This window comes from Mytilus edulis, chromosome 5 (genome assembly GCF_963676685.1).
Source record: "Mytilus edulis chromosome 5, xbMytEdul2.2, whole genome shotgun sequence".
Lineage (NCBI taxonomy): Eukaryota > Metazoa > Mollusca > Bivalvia > Mytilida > Mytilidae > Mytilus > Mytilus edulis.
The window spans coordinates 55753714-55781505 of record NC_092348.1 but is presented as its reverse complement, the minus strand read 5'-3'; the positions used below and the strand labels follow the sequence as shown (position 1 = coordinate 55781505).

Here is a 27792-nt window from a genome sequence, read left to right as displayed (position 1 = left end):
TATATAAATATATAAAAACAAATGTGGAAACAAACTCCGATTAACCATGTCATCGCTTTTGACTTACTGGTTACTGCATTTAAGGGTTAGTGGAATAGTGGAATTGTAAGGGATAATTTTGAAACTTATTCAGGAGAAGATGTCCAAAAGTTTCTGTCAGATGAAATTTTCTGATATCTCTCAATACGTTATTTTCTGTATCTTTGCACAAATAATTAATCAACTCTATAAGATGTTAATCAATAATTTTCATGTCCATTTCATGACATACGACCAGTATTTCCCAGTTTTGTGACAGCTCTCTTGTTGAAAGCTGGCATTCGATATTAAATAGTTGTGTAAACATAACAACTATTCTGCCGTTGCCGACCTAATTGCTTTAGAAATGTGTCGTCGTAATTGAAATTTTATATTGAGGTTTTGCTTCCACCTGCTATGGAGGATTTTAGAGTTAATTACCAGGATGTTTTCTCCAAATAATCGATTAATTCTTGTGTAAACGTCTGCTTTTATTTACTAATATGTAATCCCGATAATCGTTGCTTTCACTAGTCTATTCTGCTGCAGTCATTGAAGAGCTAAACACTATTTATTTTGTCCGTGTTTGAAGTTAAAATACAACCAAGGATGAGTTGTGACTGCAATTTGATTGTTTTTTCTTCGATTTTCCTTGCCTATCCACTTTTTTATTTGCACTTAATGGTATTTTTCTCAATCACGTCTGCGGTCTATGCAGATACTTGTTTTTATAACTTCAAAAAAACAAGACACAAAAGACAGCTGTTTATCGGCGGTAAAAGAACTTAATTAAGTATTAGTGTATTTAAAAGCTATATACACTTGTATAAAATATTACAGGAAAACTTGAAAGACAGTTATGTCATCGTTCAGGCAGATTTGAAGTTCAGCTAGTCTATTTAAATGTTATCCTTGATTCTTACTTAAATCGAATATTCTATTATGAGGGTCTGGGTGGGGTTAATAGAACAATGCAGAATAGAGAAAATTTAGCCAAATGTATAGAAAAATTGGCAACATGTAATAAGAATAGAGAAAGATAGGATAAAAAAAATGAGAATAATAGGAAGCAAAAAATATACAGTAGAAATTTAAGAATGGAGAAAAATGACATAAATAATTAAGGAATACTGATATGAAGTGCCCCCTTTTAGACTCTCTATTATGGGAGTTTTATCTAAAGATATCACAATACTTCAAGAATTACTTGAGCAATTTATTTTTCTTTGATGTATATCAACAATAATAAGAGATTCAATCATTTCAATGTTTTCACAGTTAAAAGTGGAACCACACAGAGATAGAAATAAATTTGAATGATATTTCTGTCTGTATCACTTTAAAAAGTGCAAAAATGTAGATAAGAGGTAAATGCAAACATAAACTTAACTTATTTCATAACTTTAAACAACACAAAACAATTGAAAACTGCCCCAACGTTTAAGGAACTTCGGGTTCGTCTGCGCGAGTGTACATAACTTGTGAACGTTAAAGGAGCTAGAGGGATTCCAAGTACGTTCGGGTTACCCAGATTTTAATTGAAGAACAATTTCTATTTTTTACCCCCCCCCCCCTTTCCCCACATATTGGTTTGTCCTTCTTTTGAATATCCTAGATCATCCATGGCCGTCAACCATTAGATGACCTCAGCACTAATTTCTACAATACCTTTGGTAAGCTTACTTGTTACAACTGAACCGTTAAGTCATTATTAGGTCAGGTATACTATCCTCCTTTCGAAGCCTATTCCTACTGACAGATAGATAAGTTATCTGTCGGACTAGTCTGCAGTTTATCTAACAATGACTTCACGGTTCAGCTTACAAGCAAGCTAACCAAAGATATTACCTTTGCCTACACACTCAATGAAATCGACTGTACTAGTTAATTATATGATTGGTTAAATTAATGAAAAAATGCTCTACTTTCTCCATAACTTCTATAATATAATAACACCCGTATCGATGAATGCTAAAGCACTTCAACATTTTTGACATGATGACAATGCACTCATACCTTCTGAGGAAAAATATCCGCTCGTTTCTTGACTGTATATATAGCAATAGATATTAGCTATTGTACCTCTAAATAGATTTAACATGCAAATACAAAAATGTCATAAATACATGTAGAGGAAAATACTATATACAGATCTTATATCTTGTGTACTATCCTGTAACATGGTTGTTCTATGCATTCTTCCAATATCTTACTGAAACAAGTTTTGTCCTATAAGTTTACGATCTCCTATACAGAGTTCACAAACCAGACAAAATCAAACGTTAGACTGTATCATGTATATCAACCAACACTGAGAACGAATGGAAACACAGATTATCTTGAAAGGGTAGGACACAACTCAGTACCGGATCCAAAAAAAATCATTAGGGGCCGAGGAGGCCCACTGACTAACTAAAAGGGGTCCACTCCAGTCATGCCCCATGATTCCATATATAATCAAACAAATTGTTCCCACAAAAGGGGAGCATGCTCCCTGAATACACCTCTGAATCCCTCTGTTCTATTTTAAATGTATACATTGTGTTTTATTGACATTTAATCGACCTTCAGGTACAGTTTGAGCTAAATTCGGAATCGAATAAAATACCAAACTTGAATAAATAGCTCTTATTTTTAAAGTATCAGCATTGAAAGGGAATCATAAGTCATGTACAAATGATCGATAAATAACATACAAATTTAAAATCTTATAATCATGTTAGTATTCTTAACATGGACACAATGTATAATTCAAATTTATAGTTAAAAAGTAACTTTACAAGTCATTATAGATATTCTTCAATCAGACGACATCAATCTGTGTCCACACTTGTTATAAAGTTGATTTAAAAGTATAAAACAATTCATTCATATGTTTGCATAGATAAAATTATCTTCAAATAATTGATGATTGATAAAGTGAATTTTCAATCGTTCTTTACAATTACTTGTAACGATATATGCAACAAATGCACCAGATCGCAGAATGTGTCTACTGATAAATACAAGGATGTTCTTGGCGCGATCTAGCATCTGCGATAAATATCAATAGTTTTCATCAGTAATTACTCATTTTACACTTATCCTGTGTTTATATATGGAAAATCAGATAACATAAGTGTTTTCTCATCATGATACGGAGAGAATGACCCGTAAATTTACTTGAGTAAAATCTTTACTTGTAATCATAGTTTACCATAATACCCAGCGAGACAATTATTCGGCAGATCGAGCTGTTTATTTAAGTCCATCATTATTATACCACTTTTAATTATATTTTTAACGTTGGAAGGCCAATAACCGGTAAGGGTACGCTGAATCTTTCAGCTTGCAATTTACCTTAAGCTATTTTGCAAATACAAATCCAAGTTTCTTTTTTAAAATTCATTCAAGTTACAGTTATCGTACATAGTCTGAATTGTACTCGATTTGAACCAGGAAAAGAAGCTCGGTGTAGCATCGTGTTTCTTCCTGGTTCTAAAACTTTCACAAATGAAGTTGATATTCACGACAATGTAAGAATTTTTTTATGTTTGTATACGTTGTTTTGACAAATCTTTTGTAACTTATAACGTTGATTTTGTTAGATAATAGTTTTGTTTTGCTACTATTTGGAGGAAAATATTTGTTGTATATTAACGAATTGTGTATGCCTGGTATTTCAACCAATTGCCATTTCTGTCAGTGTCGTAAAAACGTGACAAAATATCCAAGGGAATGTTGTCTCGTGACTAATATTTCTTTTCTATGATAAACTTTTAATTCTCATTATCAATTTGTGGTTTACGTTTAAAGGTTTTGCAATTAACACAACATCTTATACTATGGCTTAATTCTGCGGTAAAAAAAATCAATGACGCAAATTATAGCAAAAATAATTCCATAATGTTATGTGGGTGGGCTATGACCACAATCACTAATGACCCACCATTTAATTCCATCCATTATGTCAACCAATATTCCCATTTGATTTAGTAATAATGAGACAATTGAAAATGAAAAGGACTACGTAAGCAGAAAAACAAGAAATATAATACCTGAACATAGAGCAGAATGTGTACAACAAAGTTTTCTATGTTTGAAGTACCGAAAGCAAATCTGAAAAATAACAAAAAAAAACTGTGAAATAAACGTATATGTCAACTAACCAAACCGTTATACACAAAATAATTGAATATGTATTTGAGGAATAAAATTATGAATGGAAACTGGGAATTTGCAAAAGATTCAACAACCCGACCGAAGAGCAGAAAACAGGCCAAGGCTACCAACTGGTCTTCAAAACAGCGAGATACATGTTGATCAGTAAACTTTACCGCAAAAAAAAAAAGAAAAAAAAAAGAAATCGCCATTTCAATTAGCGAAACAAATGTATTACATTCAAATTAAATAACAGAGTAAAGGTATTTTATAGCACCAACATTTGTCCATAAACCATTCATTTAGTGTTGTTTTTTTTCCATTCAATAAACATGTCACTATTTCCATTCTCAATTTTATTGATGTGTCACTATTTGTTTCAGAATGGCTAATGCTCGGGCAAAGTCAGAACAGGCAGATCAAGCGGCACTGAAAGCAGACCAGGATTCAGATATTGCCAGAATTAAAGCCAAGGAATATGCACCGGAATTCCACCAGCCAGGTATATAAAAAATTAAATGGCAATTTGAAATGGAAGATGGATAGATTATGTTATTACATTTACTACATTCGTTTATCCCTTTAAAGCACGTATACATTGGAGAAAATCACATTATTTTCTCATATCAAAAAAGAAAACAACATAATTTAGATTTAATTCGTCCGATGCGCTTTTCTTGATCAACTTTCACTAGGAACGCTCAAAGCAGCGGATAATTGAATGCCAAACATGCATAAGAACCGAAGCAGTCGAAGAGCTATATGACCGAAAAGGACAATAAGAATAGCCAAGTCCCTTTTTAGTCACCTTTTTGTGAGAGAGGTGAAACTTTATTTTCTAAATAATTTCCAAATTCAAAAACATACAATTTAAGAAAGGTTTGTTATTAATCTTATCAGTCCAAAATTTGTACTTTTGCAATAACCTTAGAAATAGGAAAGTGTACTTGATTTGCTTTGAGGTTCATATTGATCTCGATTAACCTTGTTTACTCCTCAACGTTAGATAGTTTTAAAATTAATAAACATAAAACAAATCTTTTCAAATTAAAACACTCAGGTGCGACGACAAACATCATTTTTTACCACTAGAGGTTGTTAGTCACAAGTTATTTGCACTTTCAAAGCTTTGAAGTAGTACTAAACTTTGTCAAAATTGGAATTTGCACCTTCAAAGCTTTGAAGTAGTACTGCACTTTGTCAAAATTGGAAGTTTTGTTATTTATCGACAGTTAAGCAGTTGCATATGCATTGCACTTGTAACTACATGTTGAATCACTGTTACAGGAAATCTCGTTCACTGTTATCAAACTTTAAAATTAGTATACAACATGGATTTTTATGACCCTGACGACCCCAAGGAGGCATTATTTTTTTCCCTTGTCCGTCCGTCCTTTCGTACATCCGTATGTGCCCAAGTGGGAGTCCGTTCTCATACTTAAGTTTGCCTCAACCAAATGTTCTGAAACTTGTACAAAATACTTATTACCACAAAACACAGATCAAGTTTGAATTTTGGTGGCGTCACTTTAACCGTTCTAGAGCTACGTCCCTTTAGAAATGGAAAATTGCTGAATTTTTCCTTTTCGTTCTCTAACTTTAGTTCGCCTCATCCAAATGTTATGAAACTAATGCACAATACTTATAACCACAAAACACAGATCAAGTTTGAATTTTGGTGGTGTCATTTTTACTGTTCTATAGTTATCATGTCCCTATACAAATGGAAAAATTGCTGAGTTTTTCGTTTCCGTTCTCACAATTAAATTTGCCTCTATCAAATGTTATGAAACTTAAACTCAATGCTTATTACCACAAAATACAGATCAAGTTGAATATTGATGGTGTCCTTTTACAAGAGTGACAAATGGAAAAAATGCTGAATTTTTCGTTAACCGTTGTCTTTTTTTAGTGGTATAAACTATACTAGCTGAGAAGACTAAAACAGCAGGCAATACCACAGTATATGTATATATATTCTATAACGACAAACAGGCATCGACATAGGGTTAACTCGAACATGTCTAAGTGACCCAATGAATGATAACTTGTTAAGAACACTAACACTATCCGTGTTTTAAAATCAACAGAAATGATAACAGCAAAATTTTATCAGGTTTGACCATGCCATATGGTGATTGTTGATACCGAAGTTGTTCAATTTCCTAAACTATAGATAAGAATTAATTACAAATCTACATGTTAAATATCTTATTAGTACCGAATTAATTTACAATTTGAGACAGATATTAGCGGTTTCTCCTTTTCGGCCAATGAGTAAATCAACGTATATATTACCTTATTTTTTTGGAAAGGATTTTGAAAAACATAAAAATTTCGACTTTTCCTTCAGGAACAAAACAAGTTCTTGACTCGTAGAAAACAAAAAAAAACATCTGATAGTTTATGTCGATTTTTGTGTCCTCTCTCTCTGTTAACTTTGTATCATGGTTATCATCATCAAAACACACTGTGCAGAGTTTTCGAAATCGAACAAAACTATGTGATGTGTCCAGTACGTGTAATGATCTTATGAAGGAGTGTCTGATTGGGGTTTATAATGGGCAAAGACAGTGAATATATAATGAAATATTTTTTATAAAGAATAGAGAAAAATTGGTATAAAAACCCCCAGAATATTGGGATGTTAGAGAATAATGACGGAAATGAATAAAGATTAGAAAAAATGGTCTAAACAATAAAAAAAAAAGAATTGGAATTATCTACTGACCATTGACGAAACTTATTTGAGCAAAATTAATCATTTTTTACTTTTAACTTGTGTTTTTAGGAACAGATATTATAAAGAAAAAAATGGAGGAAAATGGCGGAGCAGGAAATGAGAAATACGATTTCAGTCATCTGAAAGGAATGTCAAATCACAATCCTCATGGTCGATCACAGTCCATGCTTGTTAGAAAAGGACACGTCGATGAAGATCACATCGATTCCACGCTATCTGGAGGTCTACTTTCTTCGCCGGAAGACAGCCCTGTTCATCATCCACATTCGGAACAAAATCATTTAAATTCTTTGAGCCTTCTTTCTCCTAATCCATTGAGTACTAGCAGCAGTAGTAAAGATAACATAAACATACCAAATCATTCACCGCGAAACCGTAGTCCATCATTGAAAATTAGACGTTATAGCTTTCTTGCCGGATCCCGACGTGGTCGAGGAATTAGTGAAATTTTTAATTCCACCATTTTAAATGATCATTTTGATCAATATTCTGCTCAGAAAGACGACAGTGGATTAGGCCGGGATTTATTAGACGATAAATACCGAGCCAATCATATAGGAGATCCTTCGCCAGATTCTGGTGTATCTGAATCAATGGACGAAGATGCTAAAAATAAATCTCTGCAACGGAGAAGAACTATGCCTTGCATTGTAAAAGAAGATGATGACGCCAAACAAACTGTCCGTGAGAACCATACTGCAGTCAGCAGTGATAACATTGCTGGAAAAAATCCGGAAGCTTATGTGATAGAAAACGGTATTAGGAAGCGAATCAAAGGAATTCAGAACAAAATAAATCCAAGTGCATCACGAGGAAATCTTCAAAATGCGTACCTAATAGAAAGCGAAAGACAGCTTAGATCTGGAAAACATGGCAGTCTTCCCGATATCCATACTGTGCAGACGACAAATGAAATCAAACCTATGTCCAGGGAAGAAGCTTATCAACTTGGCACCGCACGTCGAGATGAATTACGTCGTCTTCAGGAATTAGCTGAAAGACGAAGACAGGGTGATGTAGGAGTGATCCTTGGTGATCTTAAGGTAATTTAACATTTTCAGTTGCTGTAGTCTGACTTTCTACCGCCTGTTAAGTTTTAAATCAATAAGGGCAATTTTGACTTAAATCATTCTTTATTTTCTTGTGTACGCGAATCAAGAATATTTGTGATTAACATAACCTAGATATATAGAATATGAGATAACACAACATATACATAAAATTGAGAATGGAATTTGGGAATGTGTCAAAGAGACAACAACCCGACCAAATAAAAAACAACAGCAGAGGGTCACCAACAGGTCTTCAATGTAGCGAGAAATTCCCGCACCCGGATGTGTCCTTCAGCTGGCCCCTAAACAAATATATACTAGTCCAGTGATAATGAACGCCATACTAATTTCCAAATTGTACACAAGAAACTAAAATTAAAATAATACAAGACTAACAAAGGCCAGAGGCTCCTGACTTGGGACAGGCGCAAAAATGCGGCGGGGTTAAACATGTTTGTGAGATCCAACCCTCCCCCTATACCTCTAACCAATGTAGAAAAGTAAACGTGTAACAATACCTATATTAATAAAACCTTCTCATCATGGGATGAAATCAATATAAGCAGAATACATTTGGTTTGGTTGAACTTTTCGCCAGAGTCTTTATTCCAGGTCTTTTATTGTAACTATATGGTGGTTAAACAGAAGCTTATACACGAATACTGATAAAAGACGTCATAAGATAACAGAGGAGTTCTAAAGACAAGATCCAAGTTATCAATGATTAATTATAAATTCAATTTAAGTTATGTCTAATCCATAATCGTAGTCATATGTTCATGACCTGATTTTAACTGTAAATAAAGTATGAAAGAATGCGTAAAAAAAGAAAAACACCAACAAAAATTGAATGATATGTTTGACACAAAATTATTTCATTGATTGAAACAAGAGCTATCTTTTCCGAAATTGGCGCCCTCGTATGTGTGTATCTCTTCACAAATATAAAGCAAGGTAGAATGAATTCAAAGACTAAATTTGAGGACTTAACAATTTAAGGACTGCGAATTATTTCTTTTTGTCTTCATATCAACAAAACAAACGAACAAATTAATAACAAAAACAATGACATAAACAAGCAACTGTGATGGAGGTTACGACAGGAGTGAGGGCCCATTGCGCTCGAATTTGAGAAAATTTCACTATCCACTTATCAGAGATGAGAAATATTGCAAGGGTTAGGTTCGTTATCTCGTTATAATCATCATACCCAGGCCATATTTTCCCGTTTGAAAGTCATTTGTTTTTATGTAAAGGTACTGCAGTATTAATTTTGGTTTATAGTCGAAGTGAATATGATTCGTTTCTTAATTTGCTTTGAAGAAATCGCCAAACCCTTAGATATTTTTCGCCTTGTTCCGTAGTTTTTAATAATAGAAAACCAATCAAAGCAAGACAGCAGCTGGACAAATACATATGAATTTGTAAACTTATAACAGTCGATTGGTTGTTAATTTGTTCTTTATCACAAAGAAAAAAGAAAATCTATGGAAGTGATAATTTTTGGTTTATACTTGGTGTAACTTTTCTTTTGAAATCAATGGATTCCAAATCAGATTTTATAATATTTGAATTTGATGATTTGTTGTCATATATTATCATGACATGTAAATTTTTATAAGTTCAAATGTTTAAAAATTAGATTTGATGTCAATTCCATCAGTTGGCGGTTTGTCCTTTGATTATGGGGCTTTGTATATATTTAGACGCATTAATTGGAGGAAAAGGAAAATTTTGAAAGAAAAATCATAAACAAGAAAATATTTTCATTATGAATGATATGCCATTTCCAGACATTACAATACGTATTCATTCGGATCATTAAATCTTGTTATTCTTTACTAATTTGAGGTAATTGAAGTTGTGCTTTGTAACAAAACAATACAGAAATTTCGCTTAGACCAGACAACATGTACTATTTCTTCATATATACATTTAAAAAAATCGACTGTCAATATTGTCTATTTTTCTCTTCAATGTTAAAATGTAAAGTTTTATCCTATTATAAGTTTATATACAGCAAAATATTTATGCAAAATATTAAATTTTAAAAAAGGCAGTAGCTTACTTGATATGATCCGAATGTATTTTGAGTTATGTCGCTTAGTTCGAATATCTTTAAGGAATGACTGTAATATTTTTTCTGTCTATGAAGAAATAACATAAAAAAAAATTGGCGCACATCATATAACGCGCGTAGCGCCACATTTTTTATGTTATTTCGAATAGTCAGAAAAAATATTACAGTCATTTCCTATGATTTAATATTAAATTCCATTTAAACCGTAGAAAACCATAAAAAAACGTTAATGACGGTCACATGATTAAATTATGTCTATGAGATGATAACAAAATAACGTCAGCCAATCCGAATACGCGTTACATCCAAAATTAAATTATTTTTTATTTAACCCAAAAAGTATATGCTGATACTGGGAAGCTTGTTTGTGTTACTCTCTCGCTGACTTGACTTGCATGTCAGTGATCTGTAAATTAAAATGTCATATCATTGAGGATTTGTTTTCTTTTTTTCAGGACTTCGTGCAGCATCGCCAATTGTTGGTGTTAGTCATCGCTTTAAATCTAAGTTTAGCTACCATGTTCTTTAACATCATGTCTTGATGACCATTTAACATAGCTACCATGGGAACCAACTACTGCCATGTTCTTGCGGAAATGACGTGGAAGCGGTGTTTACGGACCCGGATGTGAACAAGGGAGACGACAAGTAATGATACCCCACTGACAAGACGAAGATAGTTGTTAAGATTGGTACAATTTGTCTTTGGAAGTCATAAGAGAATTTTATAATCATCAGATACTTAAATGCCAATTCCAGTCTACCTATCAGCATCTTGTTTTTTGATCTGGTACCAAACCAGAAGCACCATTTTGTACAACATGTCCTTATATCATTCCCCTAACAATGGAGTTGCGCCAATGTTGATTTTTGGAACCTCCAGTTTTTAGTCGAGGATCATGTTTTTTCATTCCTAGGGGATTCTGAGATTTTAATTGTGGTATAAATGGTTGATGCGTGTTTGCGTCTCTGTTTGTATTTATTTATATTAGTTAATTTATTTTAGAACAGTGCCAGTTGAATGTAATTTTGTTTTCCACAAAATGTGGTCTTTTTGTGATTCACATTTATTTCTTGTTCAATGATATACTAGATATTTATTACTTTTATTTATAAATTGTTGAGAAAGTAAGAAAATTTACAAAGTAGTTATGAATGAAGTTATGAAAGATTTGATCGGATATTTACAAATACACAGAATATCAGTCACCTGACTTTGTGAATAGGAAGAGCTTAAATTGTTTGTTTCATTTTTGTTGAGTTACACGTTTGAACGTCATACAATCATGTGACCACTTACCATGACGTCATAAACAAAGGAATTGACCAACTTGTTAGAAGGATTCAGTGTGAAGTCCGTTAAGTCTTTCAGCTCTGTTTAATAGTTGACCTTTGACCCGCGGTTGTAGAGGAATGTTGTGTATAATACCATTATTTATGAAAATAATATACATTACCTATTTCCACTTGTGTTATTGTGTCTTTATTATAGAATTATATTTAATATTTAATAACAGATATTTCTAGCGAGAGAAATGAAATGAATAAGCTAGGAGAGAAATCATTGTATTATCGAGTTTCTCCCAATATCGTTCATTTGTAACACAGAAAATAAATGCTGCAGGTACGAATGTGCAAGAGCCTTTCATTACGAGGTCTTCTTCATCCTATACTCACTGTTTCCACTGTCACTGCAATTTGAAATTTTGTTCAAGTGTCAGATTCATTGAAATCACACAGACTTTCTCATTTGTTTGAGGTTCCTGGTCGTAAATGCCTTACACGTCTGACTCATTCTGTTTGCATCATGCAACATGAAAGTAATGAAAACAGTTCGTTTAATAACATCCAACGTCTTCTCTTCATTTAAATACCTAATTGAGAAACTTTTATAACTTTCAAAAGTCTATAATAATAAGTCTTGTAGAATTAATCCCAGGCATCACAGTCATTTAATTAAAAGAAAATGTGAACAGAGCTCATAAAATCATACTCAACATATCAAACTAACCAATCCATTTATCAATGCGACACCTTAAAATTAAGTCCGATCAAAACAGATGACGCACAGCGCCATAATTTAAAACTTTTTCCGTAAAAGTTAAATGAAACGAAGTGAGCTGTTCAGGAACAGTTGTGGTTAAAAGACTCCCTATGTGTAGATATGTCAAAATCTGTCATTCGCTTTTGGAATTTTAACTATATGAAAAGGTGAAAAATGACGTTGTTTGATAAAGCATCTCTGAAATATTCATTGTTGTTCATAAGTTGCTATTTATGCACATAACACACAGTAGAAAAAAAACACATTATCAAAGATACCAGACTAGAAACTTAAGTCGCACATTCCGTCTACATAAGACCTATTTGTAACGCTCAAAATGAAATAGTTGGTATCCAACTCAATGCTGAGTTGAATAGTATATATAACCAACGATTATCCCCCAAAAATGTGTAAACATCTAGATACTGTTGTATTTGCCTATTGGTATAAAAACTAAGTGTTTAGAATAGTATTTAAGTTCTATAAACAGTAAATTACAGAAAAAGACGTATACATAGACAATAACTGTTTAGTGTCTTTAAATATCAGCTGTATTTGTTCGAGGCTAGGAAATAATGTGTATGCGAGCTTTAAGCGAGCTACTACACCTGTTTCGAGCCGAGTACAAATACAGCTGATATTTAAAGACACTAAACAGTTATTGTCTTTATCCTGCAATTAATTCTATATGTTATTTGTGTTTTGAAAGACTAAAAAACAAGTGTTTTGCATTTATTTTCGATTTGAAATCCCCTGAGACCCGTGTAGTATTACGATACACAGTAATCACACATTCAGCTGAAGACAGGTTCGCAAAAAAAGAATCTCGAATGGTCAACAATTATATATCACTCAAGGTGAATAATTATCTATTCTAACATAAAAACTAATTTCAACAGTAAAAACAAATAACAAAACATTGTCCAATTTAAAACAGGAGTGTACGAGTTGTCCTACGCTTCACTCGACATTCACTAAACATGCATGCTGAAATTGACATGGTTGTTTTTGCTACACAATCAATGATCAATACACATTCAAGTTTTGACATCGATAATTGTCACCGTAGAAAAGACTGTTCATGTGTGTATGTTATCAGAAAATTGGTGTGATTCTTATTGCTCTAAAGAAATGTTTGAAAACAAACATGCAGAACGTATAAAATTAATCGTTAATTCGCAATGAATACGTCAGTGGAATGCAACTGCATTACACATTCTGAGGTCACACAGGTTCATACAATACTCAGTCCGGCAGTGGGCGGAGCTTTAAAGCGATATCAGTGAAGGATAAAAACAAAGAAGAGCTGAATAGAGATTGAATTGGTGATAACATCGCGAACGAAACGTAGACCAGTATTGACATTTACCCCAGTGGTTGAAAACACTCATCATAGGTACCAGACTTATAATTCAGTAAACACCAATTAGAAAATTTACAAACACATAAACAAGAAAGCATGGTTCATACCTATCTAATAAGGTATGAAAAGACAACAAAAGAGGGACGAAAGATACCAGAGCTACATTCAAACTAATAGATCGAAAATAAACTGATAACGCAATGGCTAAAACAAACAGACAAAAATTTGTAACAAGACAGTACATGGAAAACTAAAGACTTAGCAACACGAACCTCACCAAAACCTGGGGGTGATCTCAGGTGTTCCGGAAGGGTACGCAGATTCTGCTCCATATCTGTCGTGCAACAATGGACAAATCAGTAACTAGTATTCAAGATAATTGGTGATCTAAAGGTCAATGTTGTCAGTGTACATACATGTATGCTCTTATTTCAGTGCAGTACGCAGTACTGTGGTACTAACAGGAATTTTAACAAACTTTCTTAAATTGTCTGTAAATAAATTAAAAAAATATTAAGAAACTAAAGAAGTTTTTACTCTTTCACTTATATGGATTTGGTTATCATACTATGTCCTTTTTGGTCATAAAATCTTCAACTGATTCGGTTCATTCGGTTGTGAAACATTCTTGGCTTTCGAAATATGACTGAGCGTTCCTAATGGAGGTAGACCCAGAGAGTTTCCATGAATGCATGAGGTTTGTACAGTGTTTTTTTTCTTTCATTTTTCTAATTGTTTTTAGTATCGATACGACATTACCGATCATATTCTTTTCATGCATTGGGGATTATTAAAATTGGAGTTCTTCCTAATTATGTCGTACTTCAATCTAATAGAGAGCTATGGAGCTGGTATATGTGAGGAGTTAAAATATGTTTACAGATTCTTGTTGAGTTCTTTTTTTAACAATTTTTCTCTTCATTTTGAAAAAAATACTACTGTTTTTCATATTCTGATCTATCATATTGAGTAATCTTCTATTCATGATCTGCTTACCCTTCCGGAGCACCTGAGATCACCCCAGGTTTTAGTGGGGTTCGTTTTGTTCCGTCTGTACTTTTCTAAGTTGTTTCTTGTGTACTATTATTTGTCTGCTTGTCTTTTTCATTTTTAGCCATGGCTTTGGATAGAAAGTATACTAAGAACAATTTTATGGATAAAAGGAACATATACTGCCACTATAAACAAGTATGCTATTTTATGATTTGTCAATTAACGCCCTTGTTCTCTCTTCGTTTGAAGTTCATACCTCTACCATTGGCTTTCAGACAGTAATCAGAGACATTTCGACGGTTAAGTAGACTGTCTTGGGTAGTCCATAAGTGTTTCAGTCAGTTCAGTCATTTTTGTAAAATTGACATATTGAAGCTACCTAAAAATGAAAACAAAACTTTATTAGTTTCATACTTTCGAAGCTTTCATGAATGTTCTTTGGTAGATATCTCTTTCGAATTCACTCCAATAATAAGTTACCCGTGGGTCGATCAAGATGATGGACGGCACATGGAAATTTTGACTTCCATTTGAAAATGACTGAACGTGAATACGTTTTTTTTTGTTTTTGGTTTTTTTATAAAATCCACCCTTAGAACAACAAACAGATGCATCTCTCGTGCTTTTTTTTAATGAAGTTACTTTACTTCAATTTAGAAGAAACATAAAATTTCAAAGTTGACCGTTTGTTGAAAAATAAAGATGCATAACCAAAGAAGGTTGTATAAGCTCAAAATATCGATCGGATAGTTTTGAATAAGGTTATGTCATAAGTTATATCCATTTTGAATAAAGATTTCACATTAGTTTTAATCAATTAAATTGCAAGAAATGTATGTGATATCTAGATTCAAACAGAGATAACTGAAATTAACCTTATCGAAGCGTAACACAATTTTACAGAACAACGTAAATATTGCATTTTCCCCTTTATATCTCTCAAATTTTGCCCTCTATGAGACCAAACGAGGATTCATCTGTTGTTTTGTCTAATTCTGCATTTGGTCATCTCGTAACCTGACTTGAAAATGTTATTCAACAATGACCAATAAAAGAGGGACGAAAGATACCGGAAGGATAGTCAAACTTATAGATTGAAAATAAACGGACAACGCCATGGCTAAATTAAAAAAAACCAGACAAATAATAGTTCAGAAGACACAACATAGAAAACTAACGACTAAGCAACACGAACACCAACAAAAAATAACTTGAGCGCTATAACTCATATAAATTTACAACACAACTTCATTCACTAACATTAAAAAGAAATTTTGAAACTGTCTGGAAAGAGAATTAATTTTGCTTGAATTAGAATTATAAATAAGACGAAGAACAATCAGTTAACAAATCCTAAGTAGATAATTGATACGATATTCTCGGGCTTGTATTTCCTATCATGATTTTCTTGATTGAGGCTTGCTGCTGACAAGGAAGCTATTAAATTCTAAATGGTGAAGTTGAAATCATCCCTTCATAAATTTTACGGACGCCATCACGAGTTGGTTGACCGTTACGGAATAACCGTTTCACGCATGATATCGGATATGTTCCTTATGTCATAACTACAATACCATTTCGTTTTCATGAATGTGACCTACCGAATAAGACTATTTACCGGATTTGTAATAACAAGCAACACAACGGGTGCCGCATATAGAGCAGGATCTGTTTACCCTTCCGGAGCACCTGAGATCAAACCCAGTTTTGTAAGGGTTCGTGTTGCTTAGTCTTTGGTTTTCTATGTTGGGTCTGGTGTACTATTATTTGTCTGTTTATCTTCTTATTTTTAGCTATGGTGTTGTCAGTTATCAGTTTAGTTTCGATTAATCAGTTTGACAGTCCCTCTGGTATCTTTCGTCCCTCGTTTATTATCAATCTATGAGTATGACTGTCCCTCTGGTATCTTTCGTCCCTCTTTTATGATTCAACAGCACAACTCCATCGAAAAACCGGTATTAATAAGGCAACATAAATTTACTGATGTTCAAGTTTCGTAAATTGATTTAAAAAGACAAACCAAGAGAAGAAACTCAAACCCAGGGAATTGCATGAATAAAAAAATATGTGACCGGAATCAGGTGCTTCAACAGTTCAAGCGTCTTCTGACTATTTATTATAGTAATGAAGTGCATTTAAGGACTTATATGATTGTAAATATACTTTATTTTATCACCTTACTCTGGGATGACTTGACTATTGTTTTCTATAGCAGTTTGTGTTTTAAGACAAGCATCTGGTTATATAATACAAATCGCACTTGTGTCAGGTTTTGAATGAAGTACAATATGTAGAGAGCAACACTTACAGTCAACTCAAAGTAGTATAGAATCCAACCTATAATACGTAACGCAAATGAACAATATAAACATGTTTTACTTACTAAACGTAATTTAAGGTGGGTTTTTTTTAACTTGCCAACAACATGACAACAAACTTCTTATCAAACTAAAAATCAAATTATTATATAACTTTCAATGAAGAAAAATAAACGTGATCTTATTGATGCAATATATGTATTGGATGTTTCAAGAAGTGTCCACCAATAAAATTAGTAAGAATTATAATCTGCTATCGCACTACATTATATTAACGTGCATACACTTGTATATATTTGCATAGCTCAGAGATATTTTGTTTGGTCTCTATGTCTGTCAGAGTTTTATTCTTTATCTTTACTTCTTTTGGTGTTGCTTATGCAAAGGATTGTGGAGGCACCGAATTAAATGGGCACTGCTGCTGTAAAGCATCATGTGATTTAATTAGTAAGTAAATATTAAAAATATATCAACACTCAATTGTTTTGGATTTGATCCATAATCTTACATATATTTTGACGAAACTGATATTTTTTTTTTATATTAGAGTATATAATAATATTATTATTATTAATAATACAGAGGGTGACTAAATAAGAATTCATTAATCTACCTTGTGGCCATGACAAAAATAACCATACAGTATTACAATTTAACATTAAGGTGGTACCTAACACTACAGGGAGATAACTCTGTAAATCAGCTAAACGTTTTAATTACGTTGTGTTGTAAAAGAAATATAAAGCTTTTCAATGCTCAAAATTGATTTTTGTCAAACTGCTATATAACCAGTGTAATTTTTCTGACAAAACGGTTGGTTAAAAAGTTTTGAAATTTTTATATTTTTGTTAAAGGGTCAAAGTAAGTATTTTGACAATATTTTATGAAAATTAAACGAGCCAAATTAATTTTAGTGAAAGTGTTGGGTATTACCTTAAATTAAGGGCATATCCAATAGTTTATTTCTGACGTTGATATTTTTTCTCTTTAAGATATACCAGCTATTCTTTACCTGCTTAAATCAAATACATAATAAAAGATATACCTTAATGTGCTACTTTTTGAGTAAAATGAGGTCGAAATTTCAGATGTTTGCTCAAAATTCGGCTTTTTATATAAGTATTTTATAGATTTATAAAATATTTTGTTTAGAAATAACTAAAATCTAGCAAATGGTCATGAATGTGGAAAAAAAACGTCATTTTTTGCTGTATATGTCACAGTTTGACGTCGCGAAAATAACATTTTACGTTAGCAACGTCATTACCTCCCCATGTAACTGTAACGCATGTCCTTAAGCTTTCACGCTTAAATGCTTGTCTGTAGTATTACGAGTGACATATTTGGTAGGGAACATTTTCTGTCACTCATGACCGTTGTTTTGCCTGGTAGTCTAATTAAATCGTGATGCAATAGAGATACCTTACCAAATATGATTTTTCAAATAATTTAAGACGACGACTTTGTTTAGAAAAATGAAAACAACATTTTTGTCTTGCGTTTGTAGCGTTTTTCTGGTTTACCTACACCAGGAACGCCACACAAAGCCCAATAGTTGAAACCCAATGATGTATATAAGAACCGATACACTTGAAGAGCTGTATGTAAAACTATTTTTAAGGTAGTTGAAATTTTGGTTTCTGAATATCTTCCACATTCATAATTGGACAATTTTATAAAGCTTTGATGTAAATCATTCCAGTACCGAAGAACTGACTACTGAGGTGAAAATACCCTTGGGGACTGATAGTACACCATCAACGGTATTGGCCCACTGTTTTAAAAATGATAACAACACCTTACAAGTTTCATGCATCCGAAGCGCTTTTCTAGGTTTAACACCAGGAACACTCAAAGCCGATAGTTTGAAAGCCAAAGATGTATTAGAACCGAAACAGATAAAGAGCTAACAAACCATAATGGATAAAGTGATAGTCAAATCCATCTAAGGTCAGTTTTTATGCCCCACCTACGATAATAGAGGGGCATTATGTTTTCTGGTCTGTGCGTCCGTTCGTCCGTTCGTTCGTCCGTTCGTTCGTCCGTCCGTCCGTCTGTCTGTCCCGCTTCAGGTTAAAGTTTTTGGTCAAGGTAGTTTTTGATGAAGTTGAAGTCCAATCGACTTCAAACTTAGTATACATGTTCCCTATGATATGATCTTTTTAATTTTAATGCCAAATTAGAGGGTTTACCCCAATTTCACGGTCCACTGAACATAGAAAATGATAGTGCGAGTGGGGCATTCGTGTACTGGGGACACATTCTTGTTACTGATGGAGTTTAAACCTTAGTCTCTTAAGAGTTAATAAATTTATACTACACTACCAATAATTTACCCATACTTTTTTGGTACATTTCTACCCTCGTGCATATCCGTACTGCAAGGAAAGACTGAAAACTTATAATGTTATACTCTCAATGAAATCAGTACTGATTTTGACAGTACTGTTTCAATACTGATTTTGACAGTACTGTTTTAGTACTGATTTTGTCAGTACTGTTTCAGTACTGATTTTGACAGTACTGTTTTAGTACTGATTTTGACAGTACTGTTTTAGTACTGATTTTGTCAGTACTGTTTCAGTACTGATTTTGACAGTACTGTTTTAGTACTGATTTTGACAGTACTGTTTCAGTACTGATTTTGACAGTACTGTTTTAGTACTGATTTTGACAGTACTGTTTTAGTACTGATTTTGACAGTACTGTTTCAGACAGTACTGATTTCGTCAGTAATGATTCAGTACTGATTTCGTAAGTAGTGTTTCGTTACTTATTTCTTCAGTACTGTTTCATTTTTTAAATCAGACTATCTGTATAGTGATGCCTAGTTTGTTTGTATATTTGGGGTGGGTTAATTGTTCTCTTTGACACTTACCCCATTTCCATTCATTTTCTATATCGTGACATGTAAATGTTTTCGTTATGTTTTTTTTTTATTTCTCTGATTTTTGTTGTCCTGAAGTGGTTCAGCTTTAGATCCAGCTCTTCGACAGTTACTTTAGCTTTTTTTTTTTTTTTTAAATATTCTGGCTTTATGTCATATTTATTGTCAGAATTGCATCTTGTGTGGTCTACAAGGTTTATGTTTTTAATACTTATTAATACTTCTATTTGACAATACCATATTACATGTATTTATATCTTGCTTGAGTCAAATCAGAACATATTGAACAGTGGAACTCGATATATTACTTTTGAGAAGATGGGTGGATGGATTGATGTTATGTGATCCAGTGGCAAGTTAAGTGCAGGAAGAGGACATGATACTCAGATATAAATACAATGTAATTAACATAGTTTGTACAGAACTAGATCAATAATGCACTGAGCTTCTTTTTAACATGCTAGTTCACCGCAAGGAGAGAATCTGCTACAAGACGTGTCCCCCTACATGAACAGGTACCTTCAGACTGAACAGCGTATGTTTTTCTCCTTTTACTGTGAGCTGATCGAATATTCAGAATACGACCACTTTTTTTAGTCTAACTTCTCATAAATAAATTTCCAATCATATGCTCATTGTAAGATTTTTGTCGAGCCTTCAACTTTAGTCGAAAAAGCGAGACTAAGCGATCCTACTTTCCGTCGTCGTCAGTGTCGTCGTCGGCGGCGTCCACAAATATTCACTCTGTGGTTAAAGTTTTTGAAATTTTAATAACTTTCTTAAACTATCCTGGGTTTGTACCAAACTTGGACAGAAGCTTGTTTATGATCATAAGATAGTATCCAGAAGTAAATTTTGTAAAAATAAAATTCCATTTTTTCCGTATTTATCTTTTAAATGGACTTAGTTTTTTCTGCGGGGAAACATTACATTCACTTTGTGGATAAAGTTTTTAGAATTTTAATAACTTTCTTAAACTATCCTTGTTTTGTACCAAACTAAGACAGAAGCTTGTTTATGATCATAAGATAGTATCCAGAAGCAAATTTTACAAAAAAATAAATCCATTTTTTCCGTATTTTACTTTTGAATGGACTTAGTTTTTCTGCAGTGAAACATTACATTCACTCTGTGGTAAAAGTTTTTAAAATTTAAATAACTTTCTTAAACTATCCTGGGTTGTACCAAACTTGAACAGAAGCTTTTTTATAATCATAAGATAGTATCCAGAAGTAAATTTGAAGGAAAAAAAATCCACTTTTTCCATATTTTACTTTTAAATGGACTTAGATTATCTTCCAGTTAACATTACATACCTGTAAAGTCTGCAGTTAAAGTTTTTAAAGCATTTATTAGATTCATAAACTATGCTGGATTTTTACCAAACTTGGACAGTACATGGTAGCTTCTTACAATCAAAAGATTGTATCAAGAGGAATATTTTTATTGATTTTTTTCCTCATTTTTGTTAAGCCTGTGATTTACAGCAAAAGTAGGCGAGACACTGGGTTCCGCGGAACCCTTACAAATTTTTAATGGTTGAATACATTTATTGACAGATTTCTTTTTTTTTGTATACCTTAATCATGCAATTTCATTCACTTGTAATGAGTGTATTGTGAATAGTAACTTAGATACATGTATGCACAACTCTTGTACTCTTTCTTATAAAACTGCAGAGCGTATTTTACGAAAAGAATATATGAAATTTGGTGTTACAATATTTAGGCATCCCGTTAACGGGGAGTTGAAAGGGTAAGCACTACATTACTCAGTATAGCATGTTCACATGAGGACTGATGACTTTCAGAAACTCTTGGTTTGTACTTCCTCAGAAATCTCTGATTGATTTGAATCTTACAGACATACAAACAAATGTACATTTTGTAAAATAGCATAAAAATTTAAAGAAAGATTTCCAACAGACTGATTAATGTCTGACGGAGGTCATTTGGTACATAATTAACCTTTTTGATTTTTGAATATATATGGTTTGCTTTTCAAAATTAATTTTTATTGACTGAATAAAAAACAAGCTGAAGAACTCAAATTTTTGTTCTATCTTCTTATCAACTGCAATAACTTCCATCGAAATACAATAAACAGTAATCTTAAGAATGAACAGCATTAAAAAGTACAAAAAATTGTGTTTTCTCTCTCTTAATTTAATGTTTTTTTTAAAATAACTGTTTCATAATTCTGCTTCAATGTCATTTTCCATTGCTCTTCCTATGCATGTGATATATATCTTTGCCAACTTGTTTCTGGAAAGGAAAAATTGGATTATAACATTTATCATTTTGTTAAAGTCCAATAATAAGATTAAACATAGGTCAACAATGACATAATGTGAATCAGTGTACATGCATTGCTAAAGGTGGTATAACGTTAATTATACAAGGTTTATATTATACAGGGAGAAAAATGAAAGAAAAAAATGGAACAATGTTTGATTTACCTACTTGAAAACTGGCCTTGAAGTCATTAAACTTTCGAGTCAGTTATTTACTCAAACTCCAAAATCAACAAATCAACCAATCAAAATGCTGGATTTCAATTTTCGACCACGATTTTTTTTCTCCGGGCACTGAGAAAATTTTGTATGACTTCAGGGCCTGATCTTATACGATTTGGAGAAGAACTTTAGCGTCCCAAGTTTGGGTTCATGGCAAATGTCCATGTTTTCAATACGGGCTGCACTTTTAACATTTTTAATTTGTTTTGTTATAAATTAGGTCGTTAATTTTTCTGAATTAAATTGTTTCATATATTGTTTATGTCATGGTCTTTTGTAGCCGACAATACGGTATGGGTTTTCTCATTGTTGAAGTCTGCACAGTTGTATATTATTGTTCACATTCACATCGTCTCAAATTGGGTGGATAGTTGTCTCAGTGACAATCCTACAACTTTTTATCATTTTATACATATGCAATAGTTTAAAAATTAAATAAAAGTATTCTTTTTGTGAATTTTTTCATTATAAGTACCAGTGGAAATTCTCATTATAATAAATTACTATCTTTTAAATCTGTTATTCGGTTACAGAGAAAGAGATCTTTTTCTCTAATTTTTGTGCTATTTTCACATTTCCTGACCGGTGTGAGAAAAATATTTCTCCTCACTAGTGAAAAATCTGTTCTCGGCAAATGATTAGTCGAAATTTGATTATGACGTCTAAATGTTTTGTTTTCTTCTGAATTTTCCTATTGTGACGTCATGAAAAAAGGCGACCATGCCTGATGACGTCGCATATAAAGAACACAAGTTTTTGAAAATCTTTGAAAAAGAAGGATAAACATCATTAGAGAAACAGATTCCTATACTATAACTCGTGTATTACGATATTTCTCCACTCTCGACAGTTAAATTTTATTATTTAAAGCCGAGCTCGGCAAGCCTCGCGCTTTAAATAATAAAATTTAACTGTCTCGAGTGGAGAAATATCGTAATACACTTGTTGCAGTGTAGGAATCTATATGTTTATATTTCCTTTAGGTTCCTAAGTTCAACTATGTCCTGCTGTAACACTCTGACATCTTTGGATCGGCAACAAAACACATATGTATTAATATAATCTGATTATTCGAGCACAATATCAATGCAATCTGTGAAACAGTTAAATGAGAAGTTGTGTGTACGGATATGTACTTCCCGTAGACTTCTTTGTTAACTTTAATGATATCTTTCAATTGTTGAAGAATTGTATTTCTACTCTTTATTTTTTTGAACTTGCTCGTTGTTGGTTTGTTGTCATATAAACACACTACAACATTTCATGATATTGAAATAAAATTATAGGAATAACTGCAAATACTTACTTTAAAAAATTCATAATTGAGTGTAAAACTATATATATACCTACCTTTCAAATTATTTCAATGTTCTACTGTCACCTTTCATACCAGTTCTATCTCTATCTCATATTTTATCTGTTCATGACAATTTTTAGTCGTTGATCTAAAACTTTATTTTCCTCATAGACTTAGTCTTTGTGTTCTGGTGGGATCCATTTTTAGATACCTATAACAATAGATCATACTGCATCAAATACTTTGCATGCATTTATAAAAAGTTGTTTTTCCCAATATGCATGTTATGGTATTAATTATGGACGTAACACTTTGTAAATTGTCCTTTGAAAAAATACATCATGAGATAAAGATTGTATCGATGATTTACAAAATTCTGTAAAGTGGTTCAGGAGTTATTGATAACACTTACGTGGGACATAAGGACAAGATATGTTCCATATGTGAACACATTCTCACTAAGAAAATGTCACCAGAAGTGCAAGTCAGTCATCACAACGGATAATGTTTATGTGATACAGTTAAACATTAAAACCATTGGTAGTAAAGTTGTGCGGGATGTTTAATTTTCAACATATGTAAGATTGGTTACCTTTAATCGGATGCCTCATATAGCATGTATAGAAAGAAAGTGCCATGATCTCTGCAGGTTAATAACTATTGCAACAACTCTTTGAGAGGCCGTCGGTGGCCTTTTGTCTGAATATGCAGCAGGGCAAATTCCTGTCCACCTTCAATATGCTTTCGTTGTCCAGTGGCAGTCCAAGTTTCATTGACCTTCTTTCACCCCAGATGACATCTTTTACAGGACTTACCTATTGTACTTATTTAACAATTGTTTTGAACATGAATGTATTATTTGCTACTGGACATTAAGCAAATTTTTAATACATGTACTCTAATATGCTATTATTTTGAGGAATCTCAGTAGGATCATTTTAAACTATAGGGATTATCCTCTTAAAATATAAATATTATTCATACAAAGTATTGCTCAATAATTATGTGTCGAATTACTAGTATTCGTGTGTCGGTCCAATGGGTCGTCGGACTAATAGGGCGTCAGGCTATTGGGGTGTCGGACCAATATGGTGTCCGAACAGAAAGATTTAAAAGGCAAAAAAAATAAAAAATGTGCAACTTATAAAAGGTTCTGGTCTGGAAGTGGTTTCTTCATTTCTGTATTCTGTAATATTCTATATCATTTTTCACTTTTTATTATTAATTTTGCCTGTTATTCTCTTTTCTTCATATTCAAGCATCACACTATTATCGATTCTTCATTGCTTCTGTCTACTTTATAACAAAATTGGGAATAATGTGAAAGCCAGCCAAATAGGACATTGGAAAATTGTCTGTTTTCTGTTTCTTGGTTTATTCTTGCTTGTCGTTGGAGGCAAACTTTGTCTTTCTGTCTCTTTAGTTTGTGTGTATTATTATAAATTAAACGAATGTAACACAAATTTGCCATCTTTAAACAAATTTGTTGAACATTGCGTCTGTTATTTAATCTCTTTTAACAGAAGGAAAAAACTAAGATTAAATATAATCAACAGATATATAAAAACAACTATGAACTAAGTCTTTGAAGTTAGATGCATGATTTTTGTTATTAGTTGTTAGTGGCTTTGAACTAGCTGTCAGTAACTGCAAGTACTCTCAGATCTGTATTTAGTGACTTTTTTGTTGAGTAACGGTATCGTCCATTATGTTTTTGTTACTGAGATGTATTTCTATTTGCATTCATCAGTTATTTAAAGTTAAATAAACCTTTTTCAACTGAATTTGATAGTTTGTTGTTATGTAGTACTGTTACAACTCTGTTCACGGTTTAGGGGGAAGACCCTAGCATGTTTAACCGCACCAAATTCTGTATATATGTTCCTGTCCGAAGTCAGGAGCCTGTAATTCAGTGGTTGTTGTTTGTTGGTGTGTTACATATTCATTGTTCGTTCATTTTTGTACATGAATAAGAACGTTAGTTTTCTTGTTTGAATTCGTTGACATTTGTCATTTGGTGCCTTTTTTTAGCTGACTATGCGATATGGCTTTGCTCATTATTGATGGCCGTATGGTGACCTATATTTGTTAATTTCTGGTCATCTGATCTGTTGTGGAGAGTTGTGATTATTCCGCTCATTTTGGGTGCCATGATTGGCAAATAAAATATATGTTGTTGCTGTTGTTGTTGTGTCGTTGGCAATAATACGGCATCTTTTTTTATAAACAAATATATATGTAAATATAAATTTGAACTAAAGTCTTGAAGGGAAAGACATTGTTTTTGTAAAAATGTCAACAGAATATAGAATGTTGTGTCAACAGAATATAGAATTTTGTGTCAACAGAATACAGAATCAACATTCTGTATTCTGTTGACACAGTATACAGAATGTTGATTCCGGCAAAATATATGATCTGACAGGATGCTCACGGAATAAAACTTGTGATGGAAGAAGACATACATTTGACTTGTATATATAATAGTACAATTTTTACTTAGGCGTGTTTTAAAATCATGTCAGTACCGTGTAATGATCCATAAACACTGAAAAAAGCATTGTCTTAGTGTTGACACGTAGTCATATTGAAATCCAAGAGAGTGAAACCATTTTTTGTGACATTGATATCATTTTCATTTCGTTTCACTTTTTGTTTTTTATTTTTATTCTTTATTCTTTTTTTTATTTTTATTCTCGTTTCACTTTTTGTATGTATTTGTTAAAAGGTACATAACAGACTTATTGAAATAGTCGGACATATTTTGTAAAATATTAAAAAGAAGATGTTATATTTCATTTAACAGATAAAGTAGAGGAAGAATATGCGGCCTTCACGGCCATAACAACAAATGGAGATGCTTTACCGAATGGCCCGATAATTTACGACAAGGTTGTCACGAATGTCGGAAAAGCATACAGTGCTAGGTCAGGTATTTTCCGTGCTCCAGTTCCGGGTGTGTACAGCTTTACCTTTAGTTTGATGGGATTTCATAGTAACACTGTTTATATGTTTCTTTATAAGAATAATGCTGAGGTTACCAGGCTGTACACAAACGGAGGAGGCAGACACGAAGTTGCATCGAATACTGTTTACCTTAGTCTCGAGAAAGGAGATGAAGTTTATACAAAAGGAACAGAAGGGAAGAAGTTGTATGCCTCAGAACCGTATAATCTGTTTTCAGGTGTTTTGATAAAGATCGGAAACTTTTAATTAAACTAAATACATTAAACTGTAAAACAAATGTCTTTTTTGCAAGTACTATTACAAATGTATTAAATAGAACAAAAGCACCAAGATATTAAGGTTGTACAATGCCCAATGATTTGTTGATTATGATGTTCTTTACATCAAGATACATTGTTCATGTATTTCAAGATTTAAAAGAAATTTAATGCAGTAAAAAGGGAATTTAATTGGTCGTATGTATTCTGATTCCTGTGAGATTTTTGTCAATTTTAACGACGTGTTGATGTTTATCATTAAATTTTGAAATACGCTTGTTAACGAGCGCAAGTTAAAAATATGGATTATGTTCGATAATATCGTAGAACAAACTCCATCTAACAATCACAATATGTAACATCATTAATTTTTATAGTAATGAGCAACACGACAGGTGTAACTAGTGGAGTAGTGCGTACACCATTCATAAGCACTCGAGATAACCCTGTTTTTTTCTGAGTTTGTATTTCGCTACTGCCTTATGTTTTATGTGTAGTGTTTCGTAAACTGTTGCTTTTCTTTTTTTGTTTTCGATTTATGAATTTCTCTCTTTGCACTTGCGTATTGCGATCTCCTGATTTTTAAAGAGAAAGGTCACGCTGATGTAACTGCATACGAAAAACATGTTGGCAAATTGAAGACTGGAAGCAAACAATTAATAAAATAAATTCTCCTAAATTTTGACAAATTAAAACAATTCCTTCAGAAAAACGTTTATATATATAAGATTCATAATAAAAACTAGCCATTAAGTAATAAAAAACAGATCCCAAAACTTAGTTTGAAGTTCCATATGACTTTAAAACGCATTACAGTTATCTCCATTATAATGCCACATACCAGTATTAAAAAAAATCAATTTGAGAAAAAGTTTGGCTAAAATGCTATAAATCACGAAAGTTTGGCATCGTCTTGGTTATCTGAACAATGTGACGTCAAATGTATATCCCCGATGTCAAACATAAACAGTATTCATATACATACTTTTCGTACGCTTCTGGTTTATTTCAATATTTACAAAATTAATATTTCGGTCACAAAGTGTGATTTTCTTGTTTATTAAAATACATGAATTAAAAAAGTGGCTTGCTTAGTTACGGACTGATAGGACGTAGAA

The 27792-nt window shown here is 32.6% G+C and overlaps 2 protein-coding genes and 1 long non-coding RNA gene across 5 annotated transcripts in view; 2 read left to right on the top strand and 1 right to left on the bottom strand.

Moving 5' to 3' along the window:
• Nucleotides 1–11499, top strand: part of LOC139523983 (junctophilin-1-like) — a 44379-nt gene extending 32880 nt beyond the window's left edge. For all 3 annotated transcript variants that reach the window (XM_071318481.1, XM_071318480.1, XM_071318479.1), the window contains 3 exons: nucleotides 4542–4660; nucleotides 6950–7944; nucleotides 10489–11499. In XM_071318481.1, coding sequence (XP_071174582.1) covers nucleotides 4542–4660; nucleotides 6950–7944; nucleotides 10489–10575 — 1201 coding nt within the window. In that variant the 3' untranslated portion in view covers nucleotides 10576–11499. The remainder of the gene's footprint in view (nucleotides 1–4541; nucleotides 4661–6949; nucleotides 7945–10488) is intronic.
• Nucleotides 11500–16970: 5471 nt separating this feature from the next.
• Nucleotides 16971–26914, top strand: LOC139523980 (complement C1q tumor necrosis factor-related protein 3-like). The gene is made up of 2 exons (XM_071318477.1): nucleotides 16971–17198; nucleotides 26257–26914. Exons 1-2 carry the CDS (start codon nucleotides 17081–17083, stop codon nucleotides 26661–26663), a joined length of 525 nt encoding a protein of 174 aa, XP_071174578.1. The 5' UTR covers nucleotides 16971–17080; the 3' UTR covers nucleotides 26664–26914.
• Nucleotides 21779–24436, bottom strand: LOC139523982 (uncharacterized). Its single transcript, XR_011664724.1, has 3 exons — nucleotides 24043–24436; nucleotides 23504–23661; nucleotides 21779–21902 (listed from the first exon to the last, which is right to left on the bottom strand). It is a non-coding gene; the product is annotated as an uncharacterized lncRNA (long non-coding RNA).
• Nucleotides 26915–27792: the final 878 nt, after the last annotated feature.

What these genes read in the sequence shown, in the direction of transcription:
- LOC139523980 (XM_071318477.1), top strand. Translation starts at nt 17,081, where the DNA reads ATGTCTGTCAGAGTTTTATTCTTTATCTTTACTTCTTTTGGTGTTGCT. An exon ending in AGCATCATGTGATTTAATTA is followed by an intron (nt 17,199 to 26,256) that starts GTAAGTAAATAT and finishes TTCATTTAACAG; the next exon opens with ATAAAGTAGAGGAAGAATAT.